This window comes from Scaptodrosophila lebanonensis, unplaced genomic scaffold (assembly GCF_003285725.1).
Source record: "Scaptodrosophila lebanonensis strain 11010-0011.00,11010-0021.00 unplaced genomic scaffold, SlebRS2 tig00000001-arrow-pilon, whole genome shotgun sequence".
In the NCBI taxonomy this organism is placed as follows: domain Eukaryota; kingdom Metazoa; phylum Arthropoda; class Insecta; order Diptera; family Drosophilidae; genus Scaptodrosophila; species Scaptodrosophila lebanonensis.
The window spans coordinates 6,894,555-6,921,063 of NW_022060529.1; the positions used below are offsets into that span (position 1 = coordinate 6,894,555).

At 39.1% G+C, this 26,509-nt stretch overlaps 2 protein-coding genes across 2 annotated transcripts in view; one reads left to right on the forward strand and one right to left on the reverse strand.

Annotated features, from left to right (window-relative positions):
• Positions 1-26,509, reverse strand: part of LOC115620013 (zwei Ig domain protein zig-8) — a 77,927-nt gene that overhangs the window by 20,737 nt on the left and 30,681 nt on the right. Inside the window, exons 2-3 of the mRNA XM_030513114.1 lie at positions 14,484-14,650; positions 60-137 (exon numbers count right to left, since the gene is read on the reverse strand). Coding sequence (XP_030368974.1) covers positions 60-137; positions 14,484-14,650 — 245 coding nt within the window. The remainder of the gene's footprint in view (positions 1-59; positions 138-14,483; positions 14,651-26,509) is intronic.
• On the forward strand, positions 9,557-13,157 carry LOC115620012. Its single transcript, XM_030513113.1, has 6 exons — positions 9,557-9,696; positions 9,759-10,317; positions 10,952-11,086; positions 11,650-11,869; positions 11,941-12,002; positions 12,401-13,157. Exons 1-6 carry the CDS (start codon positions 9,678-9,680, stop codon positions 12,954-12,956), a joined length of 1,551 nt encoding a protein of 516 aa, XP_030368973.1. The 5' UTR covers positions 9,557-9,677; the 3' UTR covers positions 12,957-13,157.

Below are 26,509 nucleotides of genomic sequence, written 5' to 3' on the forward strand. Positions count from 1 at the left end.
AAATACAATGTTATATTAATAACTGGCAAACACGTTCTTTTGAAGGCCGTGTCTCGCACCTGAAAACGCTGATCGGAGGTGTATGTAGTGGATCCAGCCGTGAGAATATGCAGATCACGTTTCCGTATCCAGGAAACCTAAAGTAAACAGAGGGAAAGGAAACGGTGAGATTATTGTATCCATGAACATTGCCTACTCTGTCTGAAAAGTTAAAAAATTACAAATTCCGCACTTAAAAGTTTTCCAGAAGTGCGTTTGCTAGCGCCTTCCATCTTGTATTTTTCCATTCACACTTGCAGCGTGCAAAGTTTACATTACATTTGTCGGTCGGGCGCCATTTCTTGGGTACGTTTTTCTTCTGTTGGCTGCGTGCGTTAATCTTTACAGTTTGCTTTTGTTTTCGCATTTAATCAACGACAGGAAAATAAACAACAGCGGCAGCAAAGTTGCCAAAGTTGCCAAAGCACATAATCCATGTACATTTAAGCGTGAAAAGGGTTGTGTATACGCCGCGTTGACACGCACAAGTTCGAAGCGAAAGTCCAAACTGTGTCGCATGGGAAAGGCAACAGCAGCACATTGTCTTTATCAGTGCTCAGGCCTACGTTTTTATTCGACATTTGACATAAATTACCAGACAATTTCAGAGTCTTTAAGCAAGGCACATTTCTACGGCTTGTCAGATTTTAAGCCGCCAACGACAACGGTGTCAACGTTGGGCAAAGCAAATGTAAATAGTTCCTTGCTATACAGCTAGGAACTATTCACTATCAGAGGCTACACTTTATCCCGTGTAGAGCGTCTCTGAGAGAACAAAAAAGGAAACAAACCAATGCTTAAATTTCCAATTTCATTCTGATTTTATTTCTGAAATTCCTTCAGTATTTATACAATTTTTGTCTTATTTACTACGTTTTTTCTTATGTACTTATAATTCAATATTTGACTCTTTCTTATTTTCTAAACATTGTACTTACTCTAATTTTACATTTTTCGTCTTATTCTATCCTAACGGTGTCAAGTGGATTTCCCCTCCATATGTATATTTCAAGCCTTTCTTAAACGCAGTGTGCACCCACCCTTAAACGCTGTCGCGGTCCTATTTGCCTATGCATTTTCTGTTATCTACTATGCGTTGGTCTGTACCACTGCTGCATGCGGCTATTTTTAGACCGAGATTTGTTGTTTAGCCTATCTACTGCTTGTGCTCCCTATGCTAACTTCTGAGCTCTTGTTCACTTTTGTGAACATCTTGCGCAGGGCAAACCTAACTGTCGCTGGCGACTAAACTATGTTCACTTTTGTGAACATCTTGCGACGGGCCATAATGCTTATTGACTTATGCTTCTAATTGCATCCAAGAATCAAGTTGTATTTCTCTTTCCACTTTGTCCAAAAACGGATTTTCTTGCTTGGTACCAATTTCCATCGGTCCAATACTGAAATCCCTTTGTTATATTTCCGATCTATGCCTTCGAAAAGCGGTTCGTGAATTCGAAATTGTGCTGGCTTTAAACTGTTCTCTAATTCAATGCTACTGTCTAACCTGTACAGTGGCCCGGAGTTCAGTATTGCCTTGATTTGCACTAGTGACGTACTTATTTTCTCGTACGTTAGAGTGCGTTCTTTTATTATTTTGTTTTGGTAATTTTTTACTGAATCTACTGAATCTACCCCCGTTCTTTGGATTCCTCCGAAGTGAGGACTTGCCAGAGGGATAAGGTGAAATTGTGGTCTTTCTAATTTTAAACCAACAGTATTTGGCTTAACTGCAGTTGTCTTTTTTACAGACACACTTTGTGCTGCTTGTACAGTGGAATTGGACATTTTCTCGATCTTTAAATTTGCCTGTTTGTATTGTGATTTTGAAATTACTTTTTCATTCGTTAATTGGACGAAGTCTGCACCTACGAGGTCAGGGGTTTTTATACATTGGACTGAGGATAATTTATCGTGACATTCTTTGGTGTCTGTTTCCTCAGAAATTCCTAATTGTGGTTGTATAGTAATAGAAGAAGAAGTAAATGTCTCAGCACCGACAAAATCGTATTTTTCTTCGAACTTTAAATCTTCTGATTTTGGGACCAATCTTTCTTCCGTTGATTGAACAAAATCTGCTACTATGGGCTCAGAGGACTTTTCCAATTCGAATGAGGCTAATTTTATGCCTATTTCCTCACAATGATTGAAGTTGCCTTCTTTCTCAGTCTTTTCTTCTGAGACTTCCCAAAAACACCTAAATTTAGGAAACTCTATCGTTTCCTCAAACGCCTTTTCTGAGACTTCATTTATAACATCAAACTTAGGAACATCTATCTCTTCAGTAGCTTTCACTGAGACTTCCCAAAAATCCCTAAATTTGGGAAAATCTAATTTTTTCTCACAGGCTTTCTCTGAGACGTCTCCCATAAAACTAATTTTAGAAAAATCTAAGTTTTTCTCAGCAGCTTTATCTGAGACTTCGCAAAAATCCCTAAATCTAGGAAAATCTAATTTTTTCTCAGAGGCATTCTCTAATATTTCCCAAAACTTTTCTAAGTTTACGGTAATTGCATCTACTCTATCTGCCTGTGGGGTCTTAATTTGCATTGTTTGTATTGCCTGGAGGTGTTGTTCGAGAAACTCCAAAACCTCTTCTAAGGTTTGGATTTCTTTTGTTCTCCTAGTGTACTGTTCATACTGTTGTAGTCCTGCCCTATCGAATTTTCTTAAAACTATCCTAGCCCATACTATATCTGCTTCTTTTATTCCTGTATCCATGCCGTTTATGGCATGAATACATTGCCTAGTAGTATCTAGCAGGCCCTGGACACTTTTTTCCGACTCACTATTCATTGTGGGCTGATCCAATAATTTGTCCATGTGGTAGGAGAATATTTGTCTCCTATTTTCGTATCTATCTTTCAAAATATGTAATGCCGTTTTATAATTTTCCCTTGAGATTGGCAAATGCTGTATTAGGGAACTCGCCTCCCCCCTAACTAGCTCTTTCAACCTTATAAATTTCTCAACTTCGTGCAAGTTTTTGTTCTTGTGCACCAAGTTTCCAAACATATCTGAAAAGGCTGTCCACTGTGCTATATTTCCAAAAAAGGGATGAATTTCAATTTCTTTTAATTTTAATGTGCTATTCGTGCTTTTGTCTTCATTAATTTCTTTCATTTTACGCAAAAACAGTCCTTCTACCTCTTCCAACATTTGCCCTATTTCGTTTTCAGTGCTAAAGGGGTCTTTTTCCAAGGTTTTTATACTCTCCTTTATTTCCTCAAACTTTCCATCTAAGAATTTCTTCGCTTCCGGCGCCTCTAGTCCTACGTGAAAATCTCCACTAATCTGCCTGCCAAATCTTTCGGCCTTGGCTATTACCGTATTTCTTTTCTTTTCCCACCTATGCCTGGCTTCGTCTTGAAATGGGGATGTGGCTGACATGCTTGTCTCCATTGGAGCTGATGGTACGTGTTTTTTAGGTTTGTACCTAGCTAGGCAAGTCATTATATCCCCTCTAACCTTCATCACGTTCGCCCACACGTTCTTTTGGAAATAGTCTACCTCGCCAAGACTTTTCTTGTTGTCCTCTAGGATCTCATGCCTTTTTTCGAATTTTTCCCAGAGCTTCTCTAGCTCTGCTAAGTGCTGTGAATTTTCACACAACGTTTTCTCTCCTAAATTTGTTATATTTTCAATCTCCCTATAAATCGTCTGCTGCTCTACTAAGAGATCTTTTAATTGATCCCTTGTCAACACCATCTTGTCACCTTTGGTATTATTATTTTCGACAACAAAAAATATTTTATGTTATTATTTATTTATTTCTTCTTATTTCTATTTTTCTTAATATTAATTTTGAAATGTTCTTAATTTTTTTTAATATTAGTTCTTTTTTGCTCCTTTTTCTTTTTACTCCTCTTATCTTTTAATTTTTTTTGCTTCTAACAGGTACTTCTTTTGTTCCTGTCCTATTGAAATTTGAGCTAATTTGTATAGCTTTCGCAACTGATTCCTATATTCTTCTATCGTAAGCTTTTGCGGTCCTGCATTGGGTTCCGCTGCAGCTTCTATATATGGCCTCGCGACCTTAATAATTCTATTGAATACTCGGTCAAATTCTTCCATAGAAGCAATTTGACGTTCGTCTGTGGCTTCCTGGGGATCTTTGGGGCCGCTTTTCTTCGTCTCTCTTGCTTCTTCGTCCTTCGGCGGCCCAAACCTTGTAAGGGATCTTTGGGACCGCTTTTCTTTGACCCTCTTGGTCCAAACCTGGTAGCGGTTTGCAGGGGTCTTCCTTCTGGTTTATCGGCCCAAACTTATCAGAAGTTTGGCAACCGATTTTAGTTTCGTCTTTACTAGACTCTGTATTCTTTCCCTTCCTACTTTAAAGGCTATGGCCTTAATGGTTCGGCTTTTGTTTTCGCCTTAAATTTTAATTTTTTGATTCTGACACCTTTCGGTATCTAGTTCGGATGGGCCCGCTATTGCCGACCTCGCCGTTTCCTTGCTCGAAGGACCAAAATGTAAATAGTTCCTTGCTATACAGCTAGGAACTATTCACTATCAGAGGCTACACTTTATCCCGTGTAGAGCGTCTCTGAGAGAACAAAAAAGGAAACAAACCAATGCTTAAATTTCCAATTTCATTCTGATTTTATTTCTGAAATTCCTTCAGTATTTATACAATTTTTGTCTTATTTACTACGTTTTTTCTTATGTACTTATAATTCAATATTTGACTCTTTCTTATTTTCTAAACATTGTACTTACTCTAATTTTACATTTTTCGTCTTATTCTATCCTAACGGTGTCAAGTGGATTTCCCCTCCATATGTATATTTCAAGCCTTTCTTAAACGCAGTGTGCACCCACCCTTAAACGCTGTCGCGGTCCTATTTGCCTATGCATTTTCTGTTATCTACTATGCGTTGGTCTGTACCACTGCTGCATGCGGCTATTTTTAGACCGAGATTTGTTGTTTAGCCTATCTACTGCTTGTGCTCCCTATGCTAACTTCTGAGCTCTTGTTCACTTTTGTGAACAGCAAAAAACAATGAGTATGGTCAAAAGTCAGTCAAACGATTGCCTAACCCAGCCCGCTTCCTTGGCACAGCTGAATTGTTTCAAATAACTCTCAATCCGTTCGAGGACGATGACGCCGCCGGGTCCCTAGGCCAACAAGCCATCGACCCATTGAGCCAGTCAGCCAGCCAGTCAGCTTTGTCGCAATTTTTAGCCTTTTCAGCTCATTTTTATTTTGTCCGATTTTTATTATTGTTTGAATTACATTTTCATTTGATTGCTTTGCCATGCCTTGTGTCTTGTGCTCTTTCTTGCTGTGTCTCAGTGCTGTGGCCGTGAATAACCATTAACCATGATTTCAGTTGCGACTTTTGCCATCTTATGCCCCGGACTGACTTTAATTTTGGCTTAAATTAGGCTGCTTTAGCGCCTCTCTCCTCCACTTGGCATTTGCCGACTTTTTTGCCCTTTTGGCACATTGTTTCAGATTTATTTAATGACTTTAGTTTCCCTGTTGTTGCTGACATTGTTGTTTTTGTTGTTGTTATTGTTATTGCCGTTATTGTGACACTCAATTTTAATTACGCTCAGGCAAACTTTGCCCTGCGTCGGTAGAAGACTATTCGCCATATACAAAGTATACAGGGATACAATTAAAGCCTAAATATTCTACTGTTAACATTAAACCGAAAAAAAGCTTCAAAGTTTTGCACTTTCATGTTGGTAATTAAAAAATGCTCAATGCAAGTTTCTATTGATTTTGACATCGAGGACACACCTATTTTATCTTGTGCAGATCAGCTGCGGGATGAATAAATGAAACGCAAATGCTAATAAACAATCCTTTCGGCATTAGCTCCAAATGTATTTTCGTAAAACCGTATTTATTTGATGGGCCCAAAATCAACAAACACATAACAGGACACACACCATAAAAATCATGATGGGAATACACATAGGCAGGGCGAAAAGTAGAATCGGTCACGTAATGCGTAAAAATAAAGTAACATTCAGTTGTAAAACTTTTATGTGCCAGTTTTATGCTTTTCAGCTTGGTCAGAATAGCTTTGCAATATCAATGGCTTTGCAGCCACTAGTGATCATTGCCGTTTGTATTTGTGTCTGCGGCGCCAATCAGGCTGCATGTTATAGCGAATTTAAATCATGGCCTTGCTACCGATACTAAATCAAGGGGTTGCACAGCAAAGCACAGCGGCTCATAAAAGGTCAAATATAGTATATAGGCCGGCCATTCGCATTTCGAAACATTCTCTCACGTCTCCATTTTTTTAAGTCGCAATTAGGCGTCAGCAAACAACGAACAAATTAGTATACATATTTAGTATACATATTTATCCATTTAGCAGAATGAGCCAAAAATGTTACTAGTTGATTTCCAATACATATGTCATCTCAAAATATAATGAAACGAAATATTTATCGTCCCCAAGAACATACTCGTAACAGCCTAATTCCGGCAAATAGTTCCATACGAGCCCAGAGGTCTTCTTCGATTGGCTTTATTCTTAAATATATTTGTCTTTATAGTCTCTATATGCAATATTGATTGCAACTATCAAATGGTGTCCAAAGATGGAAAAGCTTGTTATTACTATCCATCCGCTGCCTTTCCGTAACAAGTACCTCACTTGGTTTGAGACTCTATGTCTGCATATACCAGTATTTTAAAGTTGGCCCAGCAACAGCGAGGAGGCTGAGACTTGGGAATATTCCAAGAGCAGCATTTTAATATTTAATTTCCAAATATAATGCCTGCAGCAAAAGTGAAAAGTTTTACAACTTTGCACCAAACAATGTGAAGCAACTGTAGCCTTTTCACCCCTTGCCAACATTATTCATGCCTTCGGAACGCTTTCCATTTTTTTTTTTGTTTTTGCTCTCGCTACTCGCAGAACTCGCACGGATTTGCCACATTGGCCACAGGTTGCCTCCACACTACCTAGGTCGCCAGGCAGCTCGGGAGCCATTCAGCCAGGCATCCAGTCAGCCAGCCAGGCAGCGAGTGAGTTGGCCAGATAGCCGTCCCCAGTGAGACAGAGCAAACTTTGTGCTCTGGGTATAATTTTCGTAATGTCTTTAGGTTTAAATAAATACCGAAAGCATAGTTTTATATTATTTAACACTTTGTTGGTTGCTCGTGTAAAACTTTCGCCGGTTGCTTTACTTTTTCATCCCTGTGCCTTTTTCTGTCATTCCACAACACTGCCAAATGAAGGAAGTTTCCATTCTGTGTGTATGTGCATGTGGCGGCCTTTGTATTTGTATGTGTGTTCAACTTGGCGAAAATACATTAAAAACTTTGCTGACGCATTTTCTGCGTCTCCAACCATGGCCAAGTAAGCACTCAGACGACTCAGACAACTTGGTCGAGTTGGGCGACTTGGCCAAGAAAGCACGCTGAGCACAAATTAAAGCTAGTCTCTCGAATCTGTTGCCACAGTTGCAGTTTAGAGAGGGCCCCCAGTCTTTACTTAGTTTGTTGAACGTGCAAACACTTAACTAGCATTGTTGTTTTGGCTGCTGCTGCTGCTTCTGCTGCTTCTGCTACCACCGCCGGAAATGGTGTGAAAATTTCATTAAAATTCTAAAAGCCATGAAATTGTGCACATTACTTGTTTTCTTATTTACAAATTGCCAGTGCCAAGCTAATGAAGTTTGTTCACACTTGCTTTTAGCTTCCTCCATTTGGGACAACATTCGCTGCCGAATCTCGAGTGCATTTTGGCATGGCTCGTAAAGAAAAAGGCCAAGTCAATTAAACTGTAATTTCATCGGACATAAAATGATGTCGAACAGGCGCCCTTTACCTACTACGAGTACATACAACTACGTACGGGTATACGGGTATGCAAGCCATATTATAATTTATACGCCACTCGAGCGTTAAGTGCAATTATCAAACAATAAAGCTCAACAACAATGAAACCATTTAAAGAAGAGCACTTAAAAAATGTGCCCCAAATGAAGACTTCAAATGAAACGCGACTTGAAGCATTTTGTAAACAAAGTTGTAAACAGATTTTGGGAACGCGTCAGAAACAGCAATAATAACAATAGCAACAACAACCGTGCCGGCCATGCCAGCAACCTTTAAAAAAAGGGTTCCAAACTTTGTTTCATGTACTTCTTTTAGCTGGCCATGTTGTTGTTTTCGTGTTCGTTGTTGTTGCTGTTGCTGTTTTAGGTACATGACTAAATTGCCCGTGCTCATGTCATGAACGCCGGCACGCTTATGGAAATGTTGTCCGTTGGCGCCGTGCCGCGCTTCGCCGCTGTAATAAATCAACAGTGAACGGACAAGCACTTTGGCAATCCGGTGAAGTCAACTTGAACAAGCGGATTCGAGCATCCGGCAAGGCAAAACAAAAAAAACAAAAATTTAACAAAAGGGCAACATCACTGAGGAAGAGGCAACACGAACAAACCTAACGAACTAGCAGCATGAGCATAAATTACGCAGTCAACTCAAAGTCCAGTGAAGGCCATGGCAGGAGCAAGAGCACGGAGTCGAGCCTAAACCGAAGCTGAACCGAGCCTCATTTTCTGATAGGTACGAGTATGATGCGATGGCAAAGTTATCCCCCATAACTGTTCACTTTCTATTTGAGTTTACGACGAGTGTGGGCGCGCAAAAAGCGCAGCATAAAAGGCGAAAACCTATCTGCGGGTGTGGCTTGTTGCTTTTTGTGGCGATATGGAAATCTGGCAAGTGGGTAGCTGGCTGACTGACTGACTGGCTGCCTGTCTGGGCATTGACAGCGCATGTGGTTACATTCTGTCAATTACAATTAATGTATTAACTTTCTACAACCAAAGTTGATGCTCTTTTTGTTTGTGCCTTTTGTACTTACATTTATCTACACAGTGTGACTGATTGACTGTAAGAAAGAATTGGGGTCAATGGTAAGTAAATAAATAAATAAAAACCTTGTAAAGCCCAAATTCTAAATTGCGAATAACAAAAAAGAAATCCCATTAACAAGCAACAACGTTTTGGGAAAAATATGTTTGTTACTCTACTAGGTATCCTGTTTTCTTGATATACTCGTATAGTCAATTTTATAGCGATGTTCAATTGCTTCAAATACTAATCTCAGTAAAGATGTCACGCCTAAGCCTCTTTATTTATTGGTTTGTTACTTTGTAGATGTTACTATATCTCTCAAAATAAATATCTTTTGCTTATATCTCAAGCTGCATAGCTTAAGGACCCAATATCTGTATTCCCTTCCAACGACGCGCCAGTTTCTCATTAGTCACAAAATTATTTAGATAGTTCGAGCAAAGACAACATAACGACTTCCCAAAACTGTCACATTTGTTATTTATAATTACACAAATGCAACATTTCTTTACAGAAAAAGTGGTAAAGTTTTAAACAATTCTAGTTTAAAGAATACATGTAGAAATTTTTGTATGACATTTGCATTACTCTATTGAACTAGAGAAAAAATATTATCAAGCAGTCCTTGACATTTACACTAGCAAACATATAAAGTATTAATATTTGCCTTCACATATTTGAATAAATCAATAAAGCACAAGCCTACATTAAACATGCATTAAAATTTTGGTGGTACTCAAACGACTGACTTAAAAGCAAACGCTTCGAAAATATTTAATCTAATCTCTCTCAACTACAGACCATGGATTGCGAGAAAGGCGGTGAGTAAGCTTTAAGTTTTCAGATTAGATTTTTAAGATATGTAAATTAACTTGTTTGGTAGACGCTGTAGTCGGCCCACCTGGGCCGCCCACTCACAAGCCAGACACCACACTGAACATGGACATCGATGAGCTGATGTCGTCCAGCAGTGCTGATGAGACTCCACCTGGCATGATTGTGGTCGAGACATGTGTGAATGACAAGGACAAGAGCGTTTTGCCGCTTAAACAAAGCCACGGCCTTCAGCAGGGGAAACTCTTACCAAAGCCTGCAAATGTCGAATTGCATCAATTGAGCGACTCCGGCAGTTTGTTGACAGTCACAGAACAGGCCAGTTGCTCGACCAATTTGCACATGAAACCGAATGTTAAATTTCAGCCTTTGCCGACTAGTCTACACTGTGCACACGGCCGGAGGTCAGACGCAGAGGCGATGCTGGCGGCAGCTACCAGCTCAGCAGCATCACCTGATTATGGGATAAGTCATGCGACTCGCATTGACGGTGCCACACAATGCAATACAATGGAATATGACATGGCAGCTCCGACCGCCAGCGAATCGATGCCCTCAATTGGCTCTCTCGTCTGTCGCATTTGCCACAATGCCGATAATCCCGAGCAGTGAGTATACTAATTATAATAAAGTAATGTTTATTGGTTCACACACACACGCACACACACACAGTTTGAACTAGATCATACACAAAGTTACGGTCACGCTAATGTAAAGAAAATAAATTTACTTCGAAGCACTTATGTTTCCAATCATTCAAATTCCCGTCCATAATTATTTTTAATTCCTCCTTACATCAATTTGTAGTATTGCTTTTTAGCCAAGCCCTCAAAGCTTGTAAACGCCCAGACCTTGAAGAATATAAGTTTTTTTAAGCAGAACTAGTTCAGAAATTGCGTATAAGGTCCAAGAACTCAGTTGACCGTACAGATGTGCATGTATGTGTGTATTATTTGCAGTTGCAATTTTTTCGTTGCATGCAATTAGGAAGAGTTTAATTTCATTCGCAATTAATATAAAACGAATTGAAATTGCGCTTTTGCAGCCACAAATTGAATAAATTAATTGCGTGTCACTTAATGACATTACGGCAGTATCGCGTTCATTTAAATGCACATTTACTTATTTACTTAAATTATTAAAAAGAATATGAAACGCGTAATGCCGCGACTGCCTCACATTATCTGGTTCTGTTTGTTGTTGCGCTCAGCTCCGATTTAACCTTTGTTTATATGTTTGCAGACTCGTGTCGCCATGTTTGTGCAAAGGCTCCCTGGCATATGTGCACATACACTGCCTGGAGCGCTGGATTAGCACCTCACGCTGTACGACCTGCGAGCTCTGCCAATTCCAATACAATACGGAGCAAACACTGCGGTAAGTGCCGCGTTCAAACGACTTAGCCGCTTTGAAGTGTGATTGTTGGCTCCTTCCTATTGTGTGGTGGCTAATCAAAGAGGAAACAGAAGTGACACCACAGAATATCTGTATCCCGGCTAAGTAAAGGAAACAAGAAACTTCCAATGCTTTCAATGCTTTGAATCCCAAACAATCGCTTTGAGAGTAAACTACTACCGAGAATTATTAACACTAATAATATACGAGTGTTCAAACAGTCCAAGCTCCAATTAGAAATTTATAGTCAACTTGATTTCGCTCGAATAACGAGAATAATTTACATGTGAAAGTTGTTTTAAAATGTGACATGTAAAACTTCTTGATCTTGGAATATTCACATTTTTAGTACTGACTAGACCAGTAAGGGCATCTCTTAGTCCAGCACTAACAAGTATAGCCATCCAAACAGTATACTCTGCTGTGTTTCTGTTCCGCATCACCAACATTGTTGACAAGCACGGCGACAACTCATTTCTGTTTCTGTTGTCTCGTGGTCCTTTGAGTTTCCACTTTAAGCCTTTCGAATTCACCATCCTTTTCAGCTACACCTGCCTACAATCCCTGCGCCTTTGGTACTCGCGTGCTATGAGCCGACGCGCCCTGCAGGAGGATTGTCAAATGTTCTCGCTTCTCACACTGGTGGCCTTTGGCATAATTGGCACATTGTTGGTGGGCATTCAGTATTATGCAATGCACACACAGTCGTGGGGCTTAAGCAAACTGTGGACCAAGTCCTGGATGTTGTTCTTTCTCTTTATGACGGTGCGTACTAAAAAATTTGAAAATAGGCCACTGCACATTTGCATTTGGTAAACAAGACCCATCTTTCTTAGATTACTGTTTACTTCGCCAACGTGTACATGCTAATCAAGTCCCAGCTGACGCCATGGTACCGGTAAGTGTTTGAATGAATGGCAGCACATTGATAGATGCCTTTAAAAATGTCTGTTTAATTAAAAAATTAAATGGCCACTAGTCCACACATTTCTTAAAAAATAGTAACTAAAAGCTCTTCCAAGCAATTTAAATTTAAATTTAATTCGGCTAAATTGACAAATTTTGTAGCACAATAGTAACCTCGTATCCAAAATAAAAGGTACTTCTAATAGTTGTCCACTATGAGAAGTAATTGTAATCGTCCATTTTCTGCTCAATTGACAAAAAATATCCTGTTATTGAATTCTAATTGTATATATCTAAAATTGTTATGCAATTGGATAGTGTATCAATATTTTTGCAATGTGTTTTGTACTACATATATGTAACTATTACTCATAAGTTTGATTTTTGCAGCTGGTGGCAGTCAGCGCGAGACATCAAGCTGATCCTGGAAAATCGACGACCTTTTCGGAATCCTAGTCGCATGCGGGAGTGCCCAGTGGACACAGCCTCAACAACAGCGTCCATGTTCACGCATCATGATCAGTTGGACATATTGTTGCAACAAACCCCGCATCAGCCGGACCGTGTATTTTTTACACCCACAGCCAGTCAAACGATTGTTACAGCGCCCCAGGGCGCTTCTGAAGCGCGGACGGTGCCAAATAGCGCCACAGCAGCCATCGCGTTGGCCTTGCAGGGACCCATGTCCAGCCCTATCTGTGGCGATTGCAAGTCGCAGCGCACTCCCACGCCGATAACAGTATCGGATGAAGTGGCTGGTGCGGGTGCGGGCTTGGGCTCGGGCCCGGGTGCAGTCCCTACGTCGACGGGGAGCGATGCCTTATCGCGGGCACTTCACGTCGCTTTGCATAGCACCTCGAATACACAAGCCGATTGCAAGGCTGTTGTGAAGGACGACCATGACAAAAAGGATCAGGGCAAGCCGAATGCGAAGAGCGACAAGTAGTCTGTGTAAAGTGGATGCTCAAGGACAAACGCTGTTTGCACAGCATTTTGCTCGTCTATATGTTATGTGCTACTTGTGCTCTGCTTCGATACACCGCTTTCCCCGCGTTTTCAGTCTATATATATTCCATTTGTTGTAGTTTCAATGCTTTTAATGAACTTCCAAAAACAGCTTGAATTAAATGCGCCAACTTGAGCTTAAGTTGTGCCTCCTCTTTGCGTGCCTGTCACTTGACGCTTGTCACAGCGTGTGTGTGTTAAACAACTTCCGCTTCCGGTGGCAGCGGGGTACACGATAAGCTCTAGCAAATTAAAGCTGATAGCGGGCGCCTATTCAGGCTCAAGCTGTCTGCCTGACTGGTACATGCGTCAAGTGACTGATGGCTAGGCAGGCAGTCACGTGATTGATGGCTCATAAATTAGTCATTTCGCCTCAGCCTTAGATTGAACGTTGCAGTACTCGTTAACTCACACACACACACACACACACATATATAAGGGCACACACGCAGAACCCTCCCATTCACTCAATCTCATATAGTTGTCACTTTGCTCGCTATTGTTTTTGTTATTGTTATCATGACTGTCGTAGTGCCCATTTCTTCTTTTTTTTTTTGCCCCCTACTCCGAGAGCAGCCAAATGCCTTGGTAATTTGGCATAAGCCTCCCCAGGCAGTTGACATTTTGCAACAGCTCTGTGATCCTTTGCCATTAATGTAAGTTGTACAAGTAAAGTTAAGGAAGCACAAAAAATAAACATGAATTTTAATTTATGCTCGACATTTTTTAATTTTGGATAAACTTAATTCCACTGTCAGACTGGCAAATTATTTGCAGGTCACAACTGCAGCTAAAGTAGATGCCAAATAGATTCTCCGAAAACAAACCAACCGAAATACATATTTCTAGGTTCCATCTTCAAATATTCGCATTTAAAGACAAACAAAACAAAAAATTATGATGAACTATAAATATTAGGCCAATAACTTTAAAACTGTATGAAAATTAATGCTGAGTCTGTAAATACAAGTACTTACTTGTATATACTCATTTTTTATAAACACATAAAGTGTAATTATTTTCGAGTCCGATCAAATATTTAAGTAAGCCTCCTTTGAGCCCACATCTAACTTTCCTCGATGGCGGCCTCTGTGGGCGTGCTTGCCATTGTGCCTGCCTGCGGCTCATGCCTCCCTAATATGTTGCTGATGTTGACATATTACATCGAGCAGTGGTCCTGAGGACCGTCTGGTGTGCGGGCGCACGTGGGTTCTGCATATTTTTGGACGGGTTAACAACAGAGCGACCTTCAATCATGTTTGCCAATGGCTGAGCAATCACCGTAGAGCACCGAAAATGGCACAAAATAGCTCACAACGGCACAGAATGATTGAACGTTGTCGTAGGCAACGTACAACAACGAATTCGTGTAGGTGTGTGCAAATCCCTTCTCGCACATATTTTGACTTATCTGTTCACTAGGAGAGCGAGCCTGTGTCTAGATGTCTGGGACTCGCTTTATACTTACATCCTTATCGCCCAAGCGCTCGACGCGGCAGTGCAGGAAACCCGTTTGTCCCACAGTGACGGTCAAGTTGCGTGGCACATCAAAGTCGAAGTAGGGCAGGAGATTTGAAGGCGATGTTGTCGTTGTTGTTGTCGTTGGTGGCGTTGGCGCAATAGCAGCGCTATGCCCTGGAAGCAAACAGAAAGACAGAGTAATCATGAGAGAAATGGCTAGAACGAGATGGCTAGAATACAAAAAGGCTGCGCAAAATGGAAATTGGTTTCCATTCATCATCATGTATTGTTGTTTATATGGCTTTAGTAGATTTTAAAGAGAATCCAATGCCGACACTTGCTGCAAAAAGTGTGTTAGGGACGGGCGAGGCGGTGCCCAAAGCCAACCAAACTGAAAAGTAATAAAAATCGTATTAAAAAGCCAAAAAAAAAAGCTCAGCAAACAATTATATTCTCTTCTTTCGTGGCCTTTTGTATGCTTTTTATTTTTACATATTGCTTTGTTTTATATGTTTCTTCATGAGCTTTGCCACACATTTGGATTTTAAATACCTTCAATGTGTTTGTACAAACATATATATATTTATTTACATAAAGTGAGTGTGAGTGTGTTTGCTTTTTCGAAATTATTTTATGCTCGCTGCCCTTGCCTTTTTGCCTTCATTTTGCCCAAGGCTCGTATGTATAAAAGGATTTATGCCGTTTTAGCACTAAGCACAATAAACAAAGGTCTAAAAATAAAAATTTGTACTCAACACACCATATAATTGAAAAAAAGTTATCTCAGATGCTTGCTCGAGCAAAAAAATAAAAGTCAAACAGACATGCCTTTAAAATTTAAATCACATTCCTTAATAAATAAATTAAAATATTGTTGGATAGTAACGAGCAGCTATTTCTTTTTGTTGAAGACAGATATTTTTCAGAAGGCTACAAAATTATTCTCATTGTTATGCTCTTTTTTGTAGTTTATACGCAATTAAATCGGCGAAAACTCTTGCCCCAAGTCTTAGTGTTTCGTAAAAGAATAGCTTTGAAGGGGGTGTGTACAAACTTTTCTTTTTACCGCTTAACTACGTTTTTGCAGCAAGCAAAGTTTGTAGTTTGAAAGAAAAGTCACATAAAAGAAGAGCACGTCAGCTAAATAGACCAAAATGGTTGTAACCGGAAACTACTAAAATAAGTTCATCAATACGCGGACAGACAGCAAGCCCGAGGAATGGACACAATCAAGTTTTGGCATATCAAAGCGTTCTCTAAATCTCTGCTTTCAATGTGCATGAGCGTGTATATCAACGCATGCAGTCAAGTAGAACAGGAATAATTGAATGAGACGAACAAGAACGTCTAAAACGACAAGAACGACGACAGCGAAGGTCCAAGTTTGCTGAACTTTGCGCCGAAAACCCAAAACTTTGACGAATAGCATGAAAAGTCAAATTTAATGCTCTCGACTAGCAGCAGACAAATGTGTTGCGTATTTGTACGCACGAAGCTTCTATTGCACTTTTTCATTTCCGTTTCCGCACGCGCACAAAAGCATGCTACAAAAAAGTTACGCAAGCCAACAACAACAAGATAGCATAATGACCAAAAAAAAAAATGGATCCAAACTTTTGCCACACATTTGGGAGTGCGGGTGTAGGGACAAATTTTACGATTTGCTTCGAACACAAAGTTAAATTTAATGCCCGCAACATCGTTTGGTACGTGTGGGGAAAATATAGAAATGGAAATCCCTGCTGAGCGCAAATCTGCTGAATTAGAGCTCGTCTATTACGCAAATAATTTCAAAAGCATGCATCGCCCGCTAAATTAGCTTAGACATTTTGCACGTATGCGCATGGAAAGCGCGTGGAAACTCATGGAAACTGCCGTAAGCCGCAATCCGAACCCCAACTCAAACCACGTGCCATTCTCAGCTGAACTTAATTTATTGTTTATCAGCGAACACGAAATTTATGACCAAGCGAAACTGTCTCTGTCGAAGTTTGTGCTAATTTTGACTTTATGCTTCGAAAATTTGCTGCGTGGGGCGCCCATGTTCAGAAAATTAACGATGCGGCCGCCGGAAAATGCCTGCGCGACTTGTCGCTGTTGAAGCTGTCGCTTTTGCTGTTGTTTTCCACTTTGCTATCGATCAGCTTATAACAACACCAGTAACATCTGCTCTCATAGCCTGCCATTTTGCATAGTGAATCAGTTTTTTTTTTTTTCAGTGGGAGCTGGTTTGCCAATTCAGCTTTCGGCTTTTTAGGGAGGCCACTGCGTGTGTGTTGTGGCCTACTTGGGTCTACATCCCACGCACATACGTGTTGTGGCTTTTAAAACGTTTAATCAGAAATCTCCACATTTGTTTTTGCTCATGAGCCTGATGCCTACAAATTATGATGCACAGACACACGCGTCTCTGCGCCACACACAACATTTGTTGTTGTTAGCTTTCCACCAAAAATTAGCAAATGTGCTGGAAAATATTCAAAGTTTTATACAAGTCACAGACAACGAACGGTTGGTTGACGCCTGCTTCAGGCCAAATCGAAAATGGCGTCGATGTGCCGAAAAAAAGCTGCAAAGGAAATTATTTTTTTCACAACACAAACAAGCGCAAATCATTGCTCGCGTGTGTGTGTGTAGTGTATTAATTGAGCGGAAAATGCGTTCAGTTGCGTTCAGTTTCTTTACGTTATGCAAATCGAGCACACACATACTACATATACGTATACGCACATACACAAGCGAGACAAACAATGGTAATGATTAGCGAAACATGTGTAAGCAAAGCGTTGAGACGTGCGGCAAACAGACGCAGAGTATACGCGCAGTGGCGTGGCGTGACGTGCCGTCACCAAAAAGGGGCTCGTCAATGAAAATTCAATACAAATATTTGCAATTTTGTTTTTCAAATAACAAATTTTTTCTTTCAAAATACATTTAGCAATAACTTTTTTTCGTATGTTTACCTGGTTTATTTTCACATTTTATTTGAATTTTCGAAATATACCTTTACACCTGCAACTAAGTTTTCTGTATTCACTTTTTTGTAAATGCCACGCTAGCAGGATTCAGAGCTGGCTGCATTGTTTACTTGCTTCTGAGCTCGTTGGCGTACGAAGACTTGCGCCTTCGATTCATATTGATCCCTGCACTTACGGTTAAGTTGAGCTGACAACTTACTGACGCTTTGTCGCATTGAGTGGCAACATTGCAGTCAATACGTTGTCTGCGCCTTCATTGTCGCAATAGCCGGTTGACTTTGCACAATTTGCTGAGATGTTTATGGCACAGTATTCTGTTTCACGTTCCATGTGGCTGCACTCTCTTTAATTCAAGTATGTTGAACTATCGATTCCATGAACTCATACACATAAATAATGCTTCGTCAATATACAATAGCAACTCAATGAACTTACATAGGCTACATATTGTTATAATTTCGAGACAAAAGCATAGCAAGTCATATATTTTACTGAATGAATGTGACTTAATGACGCTATTAGTGACACACGTATAATTAACCAAAAATGAAAATATTTTCTGAGAATTTTCAATTATTCATTGATGAATTAATTAATTACGTTTAAGGTCTACATGTGAGCTTCAATAATGTTGGCTGCATGACCACAGATAACAATTACAATCAAGCAATTTCAAAACATAATTATATTTCAAATGAATCATTTATTTATTCGTGAGACAAATTTACATCCATTTTCTTTTAAAGTACTCTAAATACAAGAATTTATAATTACCTGAAAATATATTTTAATTATAGTATGTGTCTTTTTTGTTGATAGCACAATTATTTTTGGATGTCTGAAACATCTATTATTATTCAAAAAGGAACTGGACTATAAATATAAAAGTGTCAAAAACATATTATTTGTTTCGTTTCGTTTATACACGCATTTCTGCCTATTTGAATTTACTTATGACAGCCATGTTTGTTTTCATTTTTTTTAAATAATTTAACTTTATTCAATGCCACGAAAATGGCTTTTGTAATTGCTTAAATAAAATTTATTATTTTCAGAAGAATATCAAAGGAGATCTTATGAGTCCTTGACTAAAAATATGCATACAAATAAGCTCGCATAAAACTAGACGTAATCTGTCACACTGTCACGGATACGAGTACTCGTACAAACATACGCAAACAGCCACTTAGATAACAAAAAGTAATTTAGAATGTGTGCATCATACCCACATACATACTTTTTGAGTGTGTCTTTATGTGTGTAAGAATGGAAACAAGCATCTACGCATACAAATAAATAAAAATCAGTGCCTTTTGTTGCCATCACTTTGACGTTGTCATTCCACTAACACATTGAAGATCAAAAGTTTTTCCCCGATGTCAAACGAAATTCGTTTAAGCTGCTGATGCTCGCATTTGAATTACACATAGTATAGGAGTGTGCTCGTACGTACAAACAGCATCAAAGGCAAATGATGAAGAAGCCACACAAAAATCGGAGCTGCCAAACGATGACGCGACCTCGTCGCATTTCAATGAACATAAAAAGCTTCAGAGGCGACATGCGTGCGCTCTCATTTAAATCTCTGCATGTCTGTCCCTCTGTCTATTCCATGTAGTATGTGTGCGCATGTGAGTACATGTGTGCTTGTAATGTATGTGCCGCTTAAGCCTCCACATTTGCATGCGCATCACATGTCAACGGCAATGCCGAAATAAAAAAAATATATTTAAAAAAACGGAAACAAAATCAGATAAACGTTTGCTGAATGGCGCTCATGGCGACAACTGACGGATACGGTCGTAAATTCTTGTTGAGCGTCAAGATCGTTTCGCAATGGCGACGACAACAGTGGAAACCCAAAATGTGACGAGCCTGTTTTCAAGCTATGAAGGGTTTATTCACTTTAAATGTTGCCCACCAAGCCGCATGCAATTTGAGCTTAAACAAACACGTAAAAATGGGAATTTTATTTTGGCCAGACACACCCAATTTGGCTATTGATGGAGCACAAACACACACAAAGTTGATTACATTTACTCTGGTTATTAAGTATTGGAAGAAAAAAAAACTTTTTATATATTTAAGCAGATTACACGTCCGCCTGCCTCGGTTTGTCTCTACATACATTTTCAATAATAAATACCCCAAGGTGATATTTAACGAAAGTCTACATACTCAGAGTGTCCCCCACATATCCTTGCAGCCCACAATCTCAAACTGCTGGCATGTGCAGCTTCGCTTCAAGTCTCACAAGACATTTTGCTGACAAGGCGACGCACAGTGATTCAAAGTGTTTCAGAATTTAAAAATCATTATCAGCTTTGGCCAAGCTCTCATCTGTATTAAAGAAACTTGAATACAAATTCTGCACCTTTCGCTTCAACTCTTCTTCGAGAAAACTGTCGCCACAAAAGATCAACGAAATATGGTAAGGATAAATAATTTGACAGAATATTATTTTTTGCTGTGTTAACTGCAAATAGTATAACTATTGTTGTGATAACATTATAATTTGCATCAAATATAAGCTAAATGTAAAAAATATAATTCTCGTCCACTAACAGTTTCATAAATCATAAAATAATACTTCCAATAACAGTTTCAGAAATCATAACCGAAAACATATGGGGTTTATTGGTTGAAAATACAATTGCTCTTTCTTTTACAAAAAAGTATCATAGTTGAATGCAATCAAAGCTCGAAAAAGAACCAATAGAACTCAGGATAGTCACATGTCAATCAATATTCTATATGGAGTATGAAAATGTACAATTGCTGAACAAATAAATTTGAAGTTGAATAGACTTTTTTATGTACAGGCCTGAAGTTGGCTATGATTGCCGATTAGTATATATTCAAATTTTTAAGAATTTCATATGAAGTTGAAGACCACTGTGCAGCTGTCGAACTGGTTGGGAATCTAGCCAAGCCCATGTGCTTGGACCACCTACATATACATATAAATACATGTCTGTATAGGTATGAGTTTGTGTGTGTTGTTCTGCAGTCCCGACCTGCTGTTTTGCTACAGCTCACAAGTGCTTTGGAGAATGAGCCCGATTCCGATTCTCTTAAATATAGACATTAATCGAAGCACAAAATCTCATTGCTACACACACTGCTACACAAACACACTCAGGCTCTGCCGAGATAGCTGGGCACAGTCCACTTAATGCACACTCAACTCAATTCATACTTAGTATGTATAAAATGTTGTATATACATTTTTAAATTTTCGATAAACTCTTCTTACATCATTTAACTGTACCGTAATTGCATAACACGAGCAATTTGTCTCTATATATGAGTTCAAAACTTCACAGTCTGCTTGAAGTGCATTCATCTTTAAAAGCAAATTACCAATTTGCATTATACAAAATGTTCAACGTCTTGTGTTACATTTATTTAACATTTATGTGTATAAAATAATGTGCTCACATTTAACATTTGTTTGCTGTTTATTTATATTTATTAAAATAATAACAGTTAAGACAACAATTTAGCTATTAGCATACGAAAAGTCCATGGTAACAGAACGATTTAAAACAATTTAAGAGGCTTCTTCGATGCCCAATAACAATCTATAAGCCTTCCTTGAAACAGCGAAAACATAATGGCAACGTTATGGCAAACACAAGTAAAGTCACTGCCTCTTCAATTCATCTTTTCTGTTATACATCTGCCTGTGTAGGCAATTTTCTATTAAGCTTGAGCTCGCCTAATTTCATTTTGCCTTTTTGTCGTTGCTCTTTGCCGTTTCCCGTTTCTCGTTGCCATGAAGCACTTCAACGCACTTGGGCGCGACAATTAATTTATGGGATAGACGTTGCCAAACCATAAATTATGTCCGGAAAGAGCAGAGCGGACAACGACAATAATTGAACCACTCGGCGTATGCGTAACGAGTGGATGTTGGTATATTTGTAAATGTATTGGCGCGTGTGCGTAAGCACGCACGCGTGCTTGTTTGCTTGTGACAGCAACATTATGTCGATTTGCAATTGTAGTGTTGATTAATTGTCCGCCAATGTGTGCAACATACTACACTTTGTACAAATGGGCCCGTTGTGGTCGGCAGCAAACAATCAAGACGTAGTGGTCCTCGACGAATTCGGCTAATTGTGCACAGATTGAATTGAAGGCCTCGCTGAAAGGCGTACCTGGATGACCAGCTCAATACGAGGCGAAGAAAATCTAATTTATGTATGACTATCAGAAGGTGGGAATGACTTAAATGCATAATAAAATTACAGTGTGAAGCAGCCTAGACATTGTGTCAAATTTTCGTTGCATGTTCCATGGCAGTTAATCCGGAAATTATTTTTTTATTCTTATTCAATTTCCACCTCGTCAGTATCTACAGTCTACAAAGAAACATAAGTCAATGCATCATTATTTGTGTATTTTACTACCTTTAGTCAATTCTCTACAACAACAACAAGGAATCTTAAACACTTACAATTTGAATGCAAATATCACTCAAAACTGTAAAACAAAATGAACTGCAAGCCGTTTACTGTCTGCAGGAATTTATCAAAGCAATTTTTCTTTCCTCTTTCAATCTTGTTATTTGATTTCTGCTTCTCTCAAATATTTGCACTTGTTTTTCCAACTGCCCAATAGAGCTACCTTCAAAGCTCTAGTTTGCTTATGCACAAGTAAATCATGCAACCATCCATGGCACCACCACCAACAACAACAAAAGCATCATACAACGATATTTTCAAAGTTACTATAGTGACATTGCTTATCGGGCGTGTGTATGTGTATGTGCCTGCAAAACAATAACAATTTATGCTCAGGCAAGCAGCCACAATAACAAAAAGCATTGATTTTGACTTGAGTTTTCAAAATTGACTTTAACTGCGCCGCATTAAAGCAAGATGAATATTCTGCATTGCTTTTTTGAAGGCTTCCTATATGTAAAATACAAAGATTTCCGTTTCCATACTTGCTTCTAGATTGCTGTTTTTTTTTATTCAACTGCATGCTGCTACGGCATACAAGTAGAGAGTAAAAGCTTTTAAAAAACCCCGGGGTTCGATTGCTTGCTTTATAAGCAAACTGAAGAAGAGGGAAATATACTGAAAAAGCTGTGTCAACCTTTATTGTTACTAATCTTAGTTGTATAAAAACTAACTTAATTATACTAAATTAATATTTTTTTACAGGACAAATACGTAATTATCTACAATCGCCAAGCAACATATGGATTTAAAAGCTTTCAACTTTTGATTCGAAGCAATTTAAAAAAAATATTTTGAGAAGAAAGAAATCAAAACAAATTTTCAATCTTTTATTAAATTCCGTTAACAAATAACAAGGAACAAGTTTATGACTTGTTAAGAGCATACAATTTATGTTTCTTATTGATTCAAGTTTAATAAACGAATGCTATTTTGTACAAATACTACTCAATTTTTCAAATCCACATTCTTTTCATTAAATTTTTCTTAAAACATGTATATTTGCAGTTGTGTGCATGTAACAAAAATCCTTGAATTTTAACTTCAAAGCTTAGCGAGATTATAGTACATCATATCCAAAAAGAATCGACGAGCCATATGTATGCACAAAGCACAAGGCTGACATGCTTGTAGATAAAGGCAACTTGTACAAAATGTCAAAGGAAAACGTGTAGGCTTGCGACACTATATTGTATATACTTTGTTTTTCTCTTATAACTGAAAAATGTGCAAAATGTAGAGGCGTTGGCGACCGAACTATGGCATTGTTTCTTTTGTTGGCATCAAGCAGGGCGTAAAAAATTGCCAAAAAGACATTGAACTTTGGAATGTGAGCACAAAAACGAGGAAACAAAACAACTAGTGGCTTACAAGTCTACACACTCACACACACACACACACACACACACACCCATGCACTCATCCATGCCAGAATATACGTACGCCAAGCCAAAAGTTAAGGCATTTGACAATAACAAAGCAAAAACAAATAAACAGGACAAAAACTATTGCAGACTTTTGGGCGTCGTTTTTATAGCCTGCCTGCTTGCCTTCCCAGATGTCTTCTTGCCTTCTGCTCGATCAGCCACAGTCAAAGCTACAGCTACAGTAACGTACTAAGAATATTATGGCGCGCTTCTTGTTTCAATGATTACGACCATGTATGCCTCATTTCAACTTTTTCGCTTCATTTTGTATTCCTCCTGTCTGCCTATCTGCGCACAACACAGAGCTCTGATTTAATTTCGCAAAATGTTGAGAAAGCAGGCGAACGCGTTCAGCCATGGCCATTGCCGTTTGGTCAATACCAACTATCCAACTGTCTGCCTGTCATAATTTAGCACATTTTATTAGCCTTGCTTGGTCGATAAGCGCACCAAATGCCATTCATTGTCATAGATTGTTGAGCATTGTGGGCTCCAAATTAGCAGCACACTATGGAATGAAACACCGAACAAAAAAAAACCGAATGATATATTAACAATAAATTTTGATTTTGATAAATCTCAAGCAGACGATAAAAAAGTGTTTTCATGAATTTTGCAATTATCAGAAGGGTTATTTTTAAAAAGATTACTACACACCTCCTTGATTTGTATGTAAATTGTTAACTTTCTTGCCCATTGTGCGACTGGCTAGTGCCAAAACTTACTGCTGCCTGCCTCACTGCCAGTCGACTTGTCTGTCGATTGGGCCCTGTCTTCCCTTTTGTGTCCTCCTCGTCGGTCCGCTCGACCGCTTGTAACAAAACCAAGACGCGACGTAAAGGCGCAGCACAAATAAAATTAGGTTAGCCATAACGCCAATGCGCTGCCACAATAACAGTAACAGCAATGGCAAACAACAGTGCGTATGAGTGATTTTTATGGTATTTTTATTTGTGCAGGGATTTAACTTGCTGTATGTGAGTGAGTGAGTGTGTGTGTGTGTTTGTGTGTGTGTGTGTGTGTGTGTGTGTGTGTGTGTGTGTGTGTGTGTGTGTGTGTGTGTGTGTGTATGATTGTTAGTGTAGAAAAGAGAGCTTGACTTTCTTGGGTAACAAGTGCACTGCTTTTTAAATCCACGTCTAGACGGTAAGTCTGCCCATTTGTTGATGCATATTTATGGGGCGTATATGCGCTTACTCTTCGCTAATTGTGTCCGCAATTGGGTCAGTGGCAGGCGCACTTGTCGCTATAGTTAACATTTTGAGCGCATTAGCACTGTACTGACTGAAAAAAGAAAAATAAGAAATTGAAAGCGAAAACTTTTGAACAATCTTCAAGGGGACCAACAACAAAAATCCTTGCGCTGGTGCATCCAAAGTAAACAAGTTGCTGCGAATTGCAAGGCAAGCTGCTGCAATAAATGCAAATGCAATGCGCGCAAGCCAAACTTTCATTTCGTTTGCTTTAATCAGTGCGTAAAATATTACGCTGCAACTTGCAACAGAATTTGCGTACTTCTTGTCGCACTTCTTCTTGTTCTTATGTTGTTCTTCTGTTGCGAGAAAAAGAAATGTATTCTTTTGCCTCTTGGCTTTTATTTTGTTGCTGCTGACTTAATGTCAAGTTGAAAATACCACTGCATGCACTTTAAGCGGATTTTGTGGGCAAAAGTTTTGCAGCTTTCCTTGTTCCCGACATTGTCTCATATGCCACCAACATATGTAGGGAGCCACATTCAAATCGAAAGCACAGACGACTGAGCAGTGAGCAATAGGAGTAAGAAATGTGAGCACGTTCTGGTGCAGACTTTCCGTTTATTGCTCAGAAATGGTAGAGGATGAATTTGCTCTAACATGTGCGTGACTGCTGCCAGAACGTACGTGTGCATTGAAGTTGCTCTGAAGCCTGAGTGGAAGTGGCTGTGGGAGGCTGCTCAAATTGTGTTGAGTATGTTGTGTATGGCTGTTGCAAATAGACTTGACTGCAATTGGCAGTCAAATAATAACAAAATAAATCCTAAGCAGCAAACTAACAATTTTCATTTTGTGGCGTAACATTTTGTTATTCAACCATTACACATGTTCTTAATGCACCTTAAAGTGTTGCTTACTCTTTTTGCTTTAATTTATGATGTTTAATTTCGGAAAGCCCGCACTTCGAAGCTCGTCTCAAGCAGAAATCAAATACTTCTAACATAAAACGTGACACACCCATTTGCAACAACCGTGCGCCGCTGCCACTTGCTCAACACATTTGAAATTATGATGAATGGCGGCGGCATTTATTGAAATTTTTTGCTGCCCCTCTTGTATATATACTATATATACATTTTTCTTGTCTTTTGCGTACACTATGTCTTATATCTTATACATATACATGGGTGTGTATGTATTTTGCAATGTTTTCTTGCACGACTGCCGTTAAATGAAATAAATTGCAAGGAAAATGAGATTAACAAATTTGCTGCCTTTTTATGATTATGATTTTGATTGCTTGTTTGGAATGACGCATAAGCAAATTTGTTATGCTGATGCTTTGCCCACATTTTTTTACACTTAATGACTCTGGATATTACACCAGGAACTTGTACAAATATTTCGTCCTATTAACTTGTGAAAATGATATGCAATCCCCGCCTTTGGCAACATCTTTCAAAATCAACATTTAATACACAGGGTAGCATTATGGGGAAGGCGATATAATGGGCAACAGTAAATATATCTACTTACAAAACTCTTAAATAAATAGCCAAGCAGGCTACAAGTAGGCTTAAAAGTCAAGGGTGCGAGCCGCACGACAGACGTCCTCCCTTAGTTCAACATGGGTCGCCTGCCATCTACATGACTTTCATTCAATTTGCATTGAATATAGCTGTAGCTGTTTTAGATTTGGTTGTTACTTTGCCGCCTCCTGTTCGGCATACAACACAATGAACGCATAACGACTCAATGAAAGTGTGCAAATAAATATGTCGGCCGGGCAACGGAAGCATAAAAAGCCAAGCAAAAAATGTCAGCTTATTCATAGTCCGGTCACAAATTCAACACCTACGCAACTATTGCGCCAATTTGCGTAGCCCGGCCCCCGACTCATCTGACCTTTTGTTGTGAAAGTTGGGTACCCAACACACTCAGACACATACACACACACACACATCCA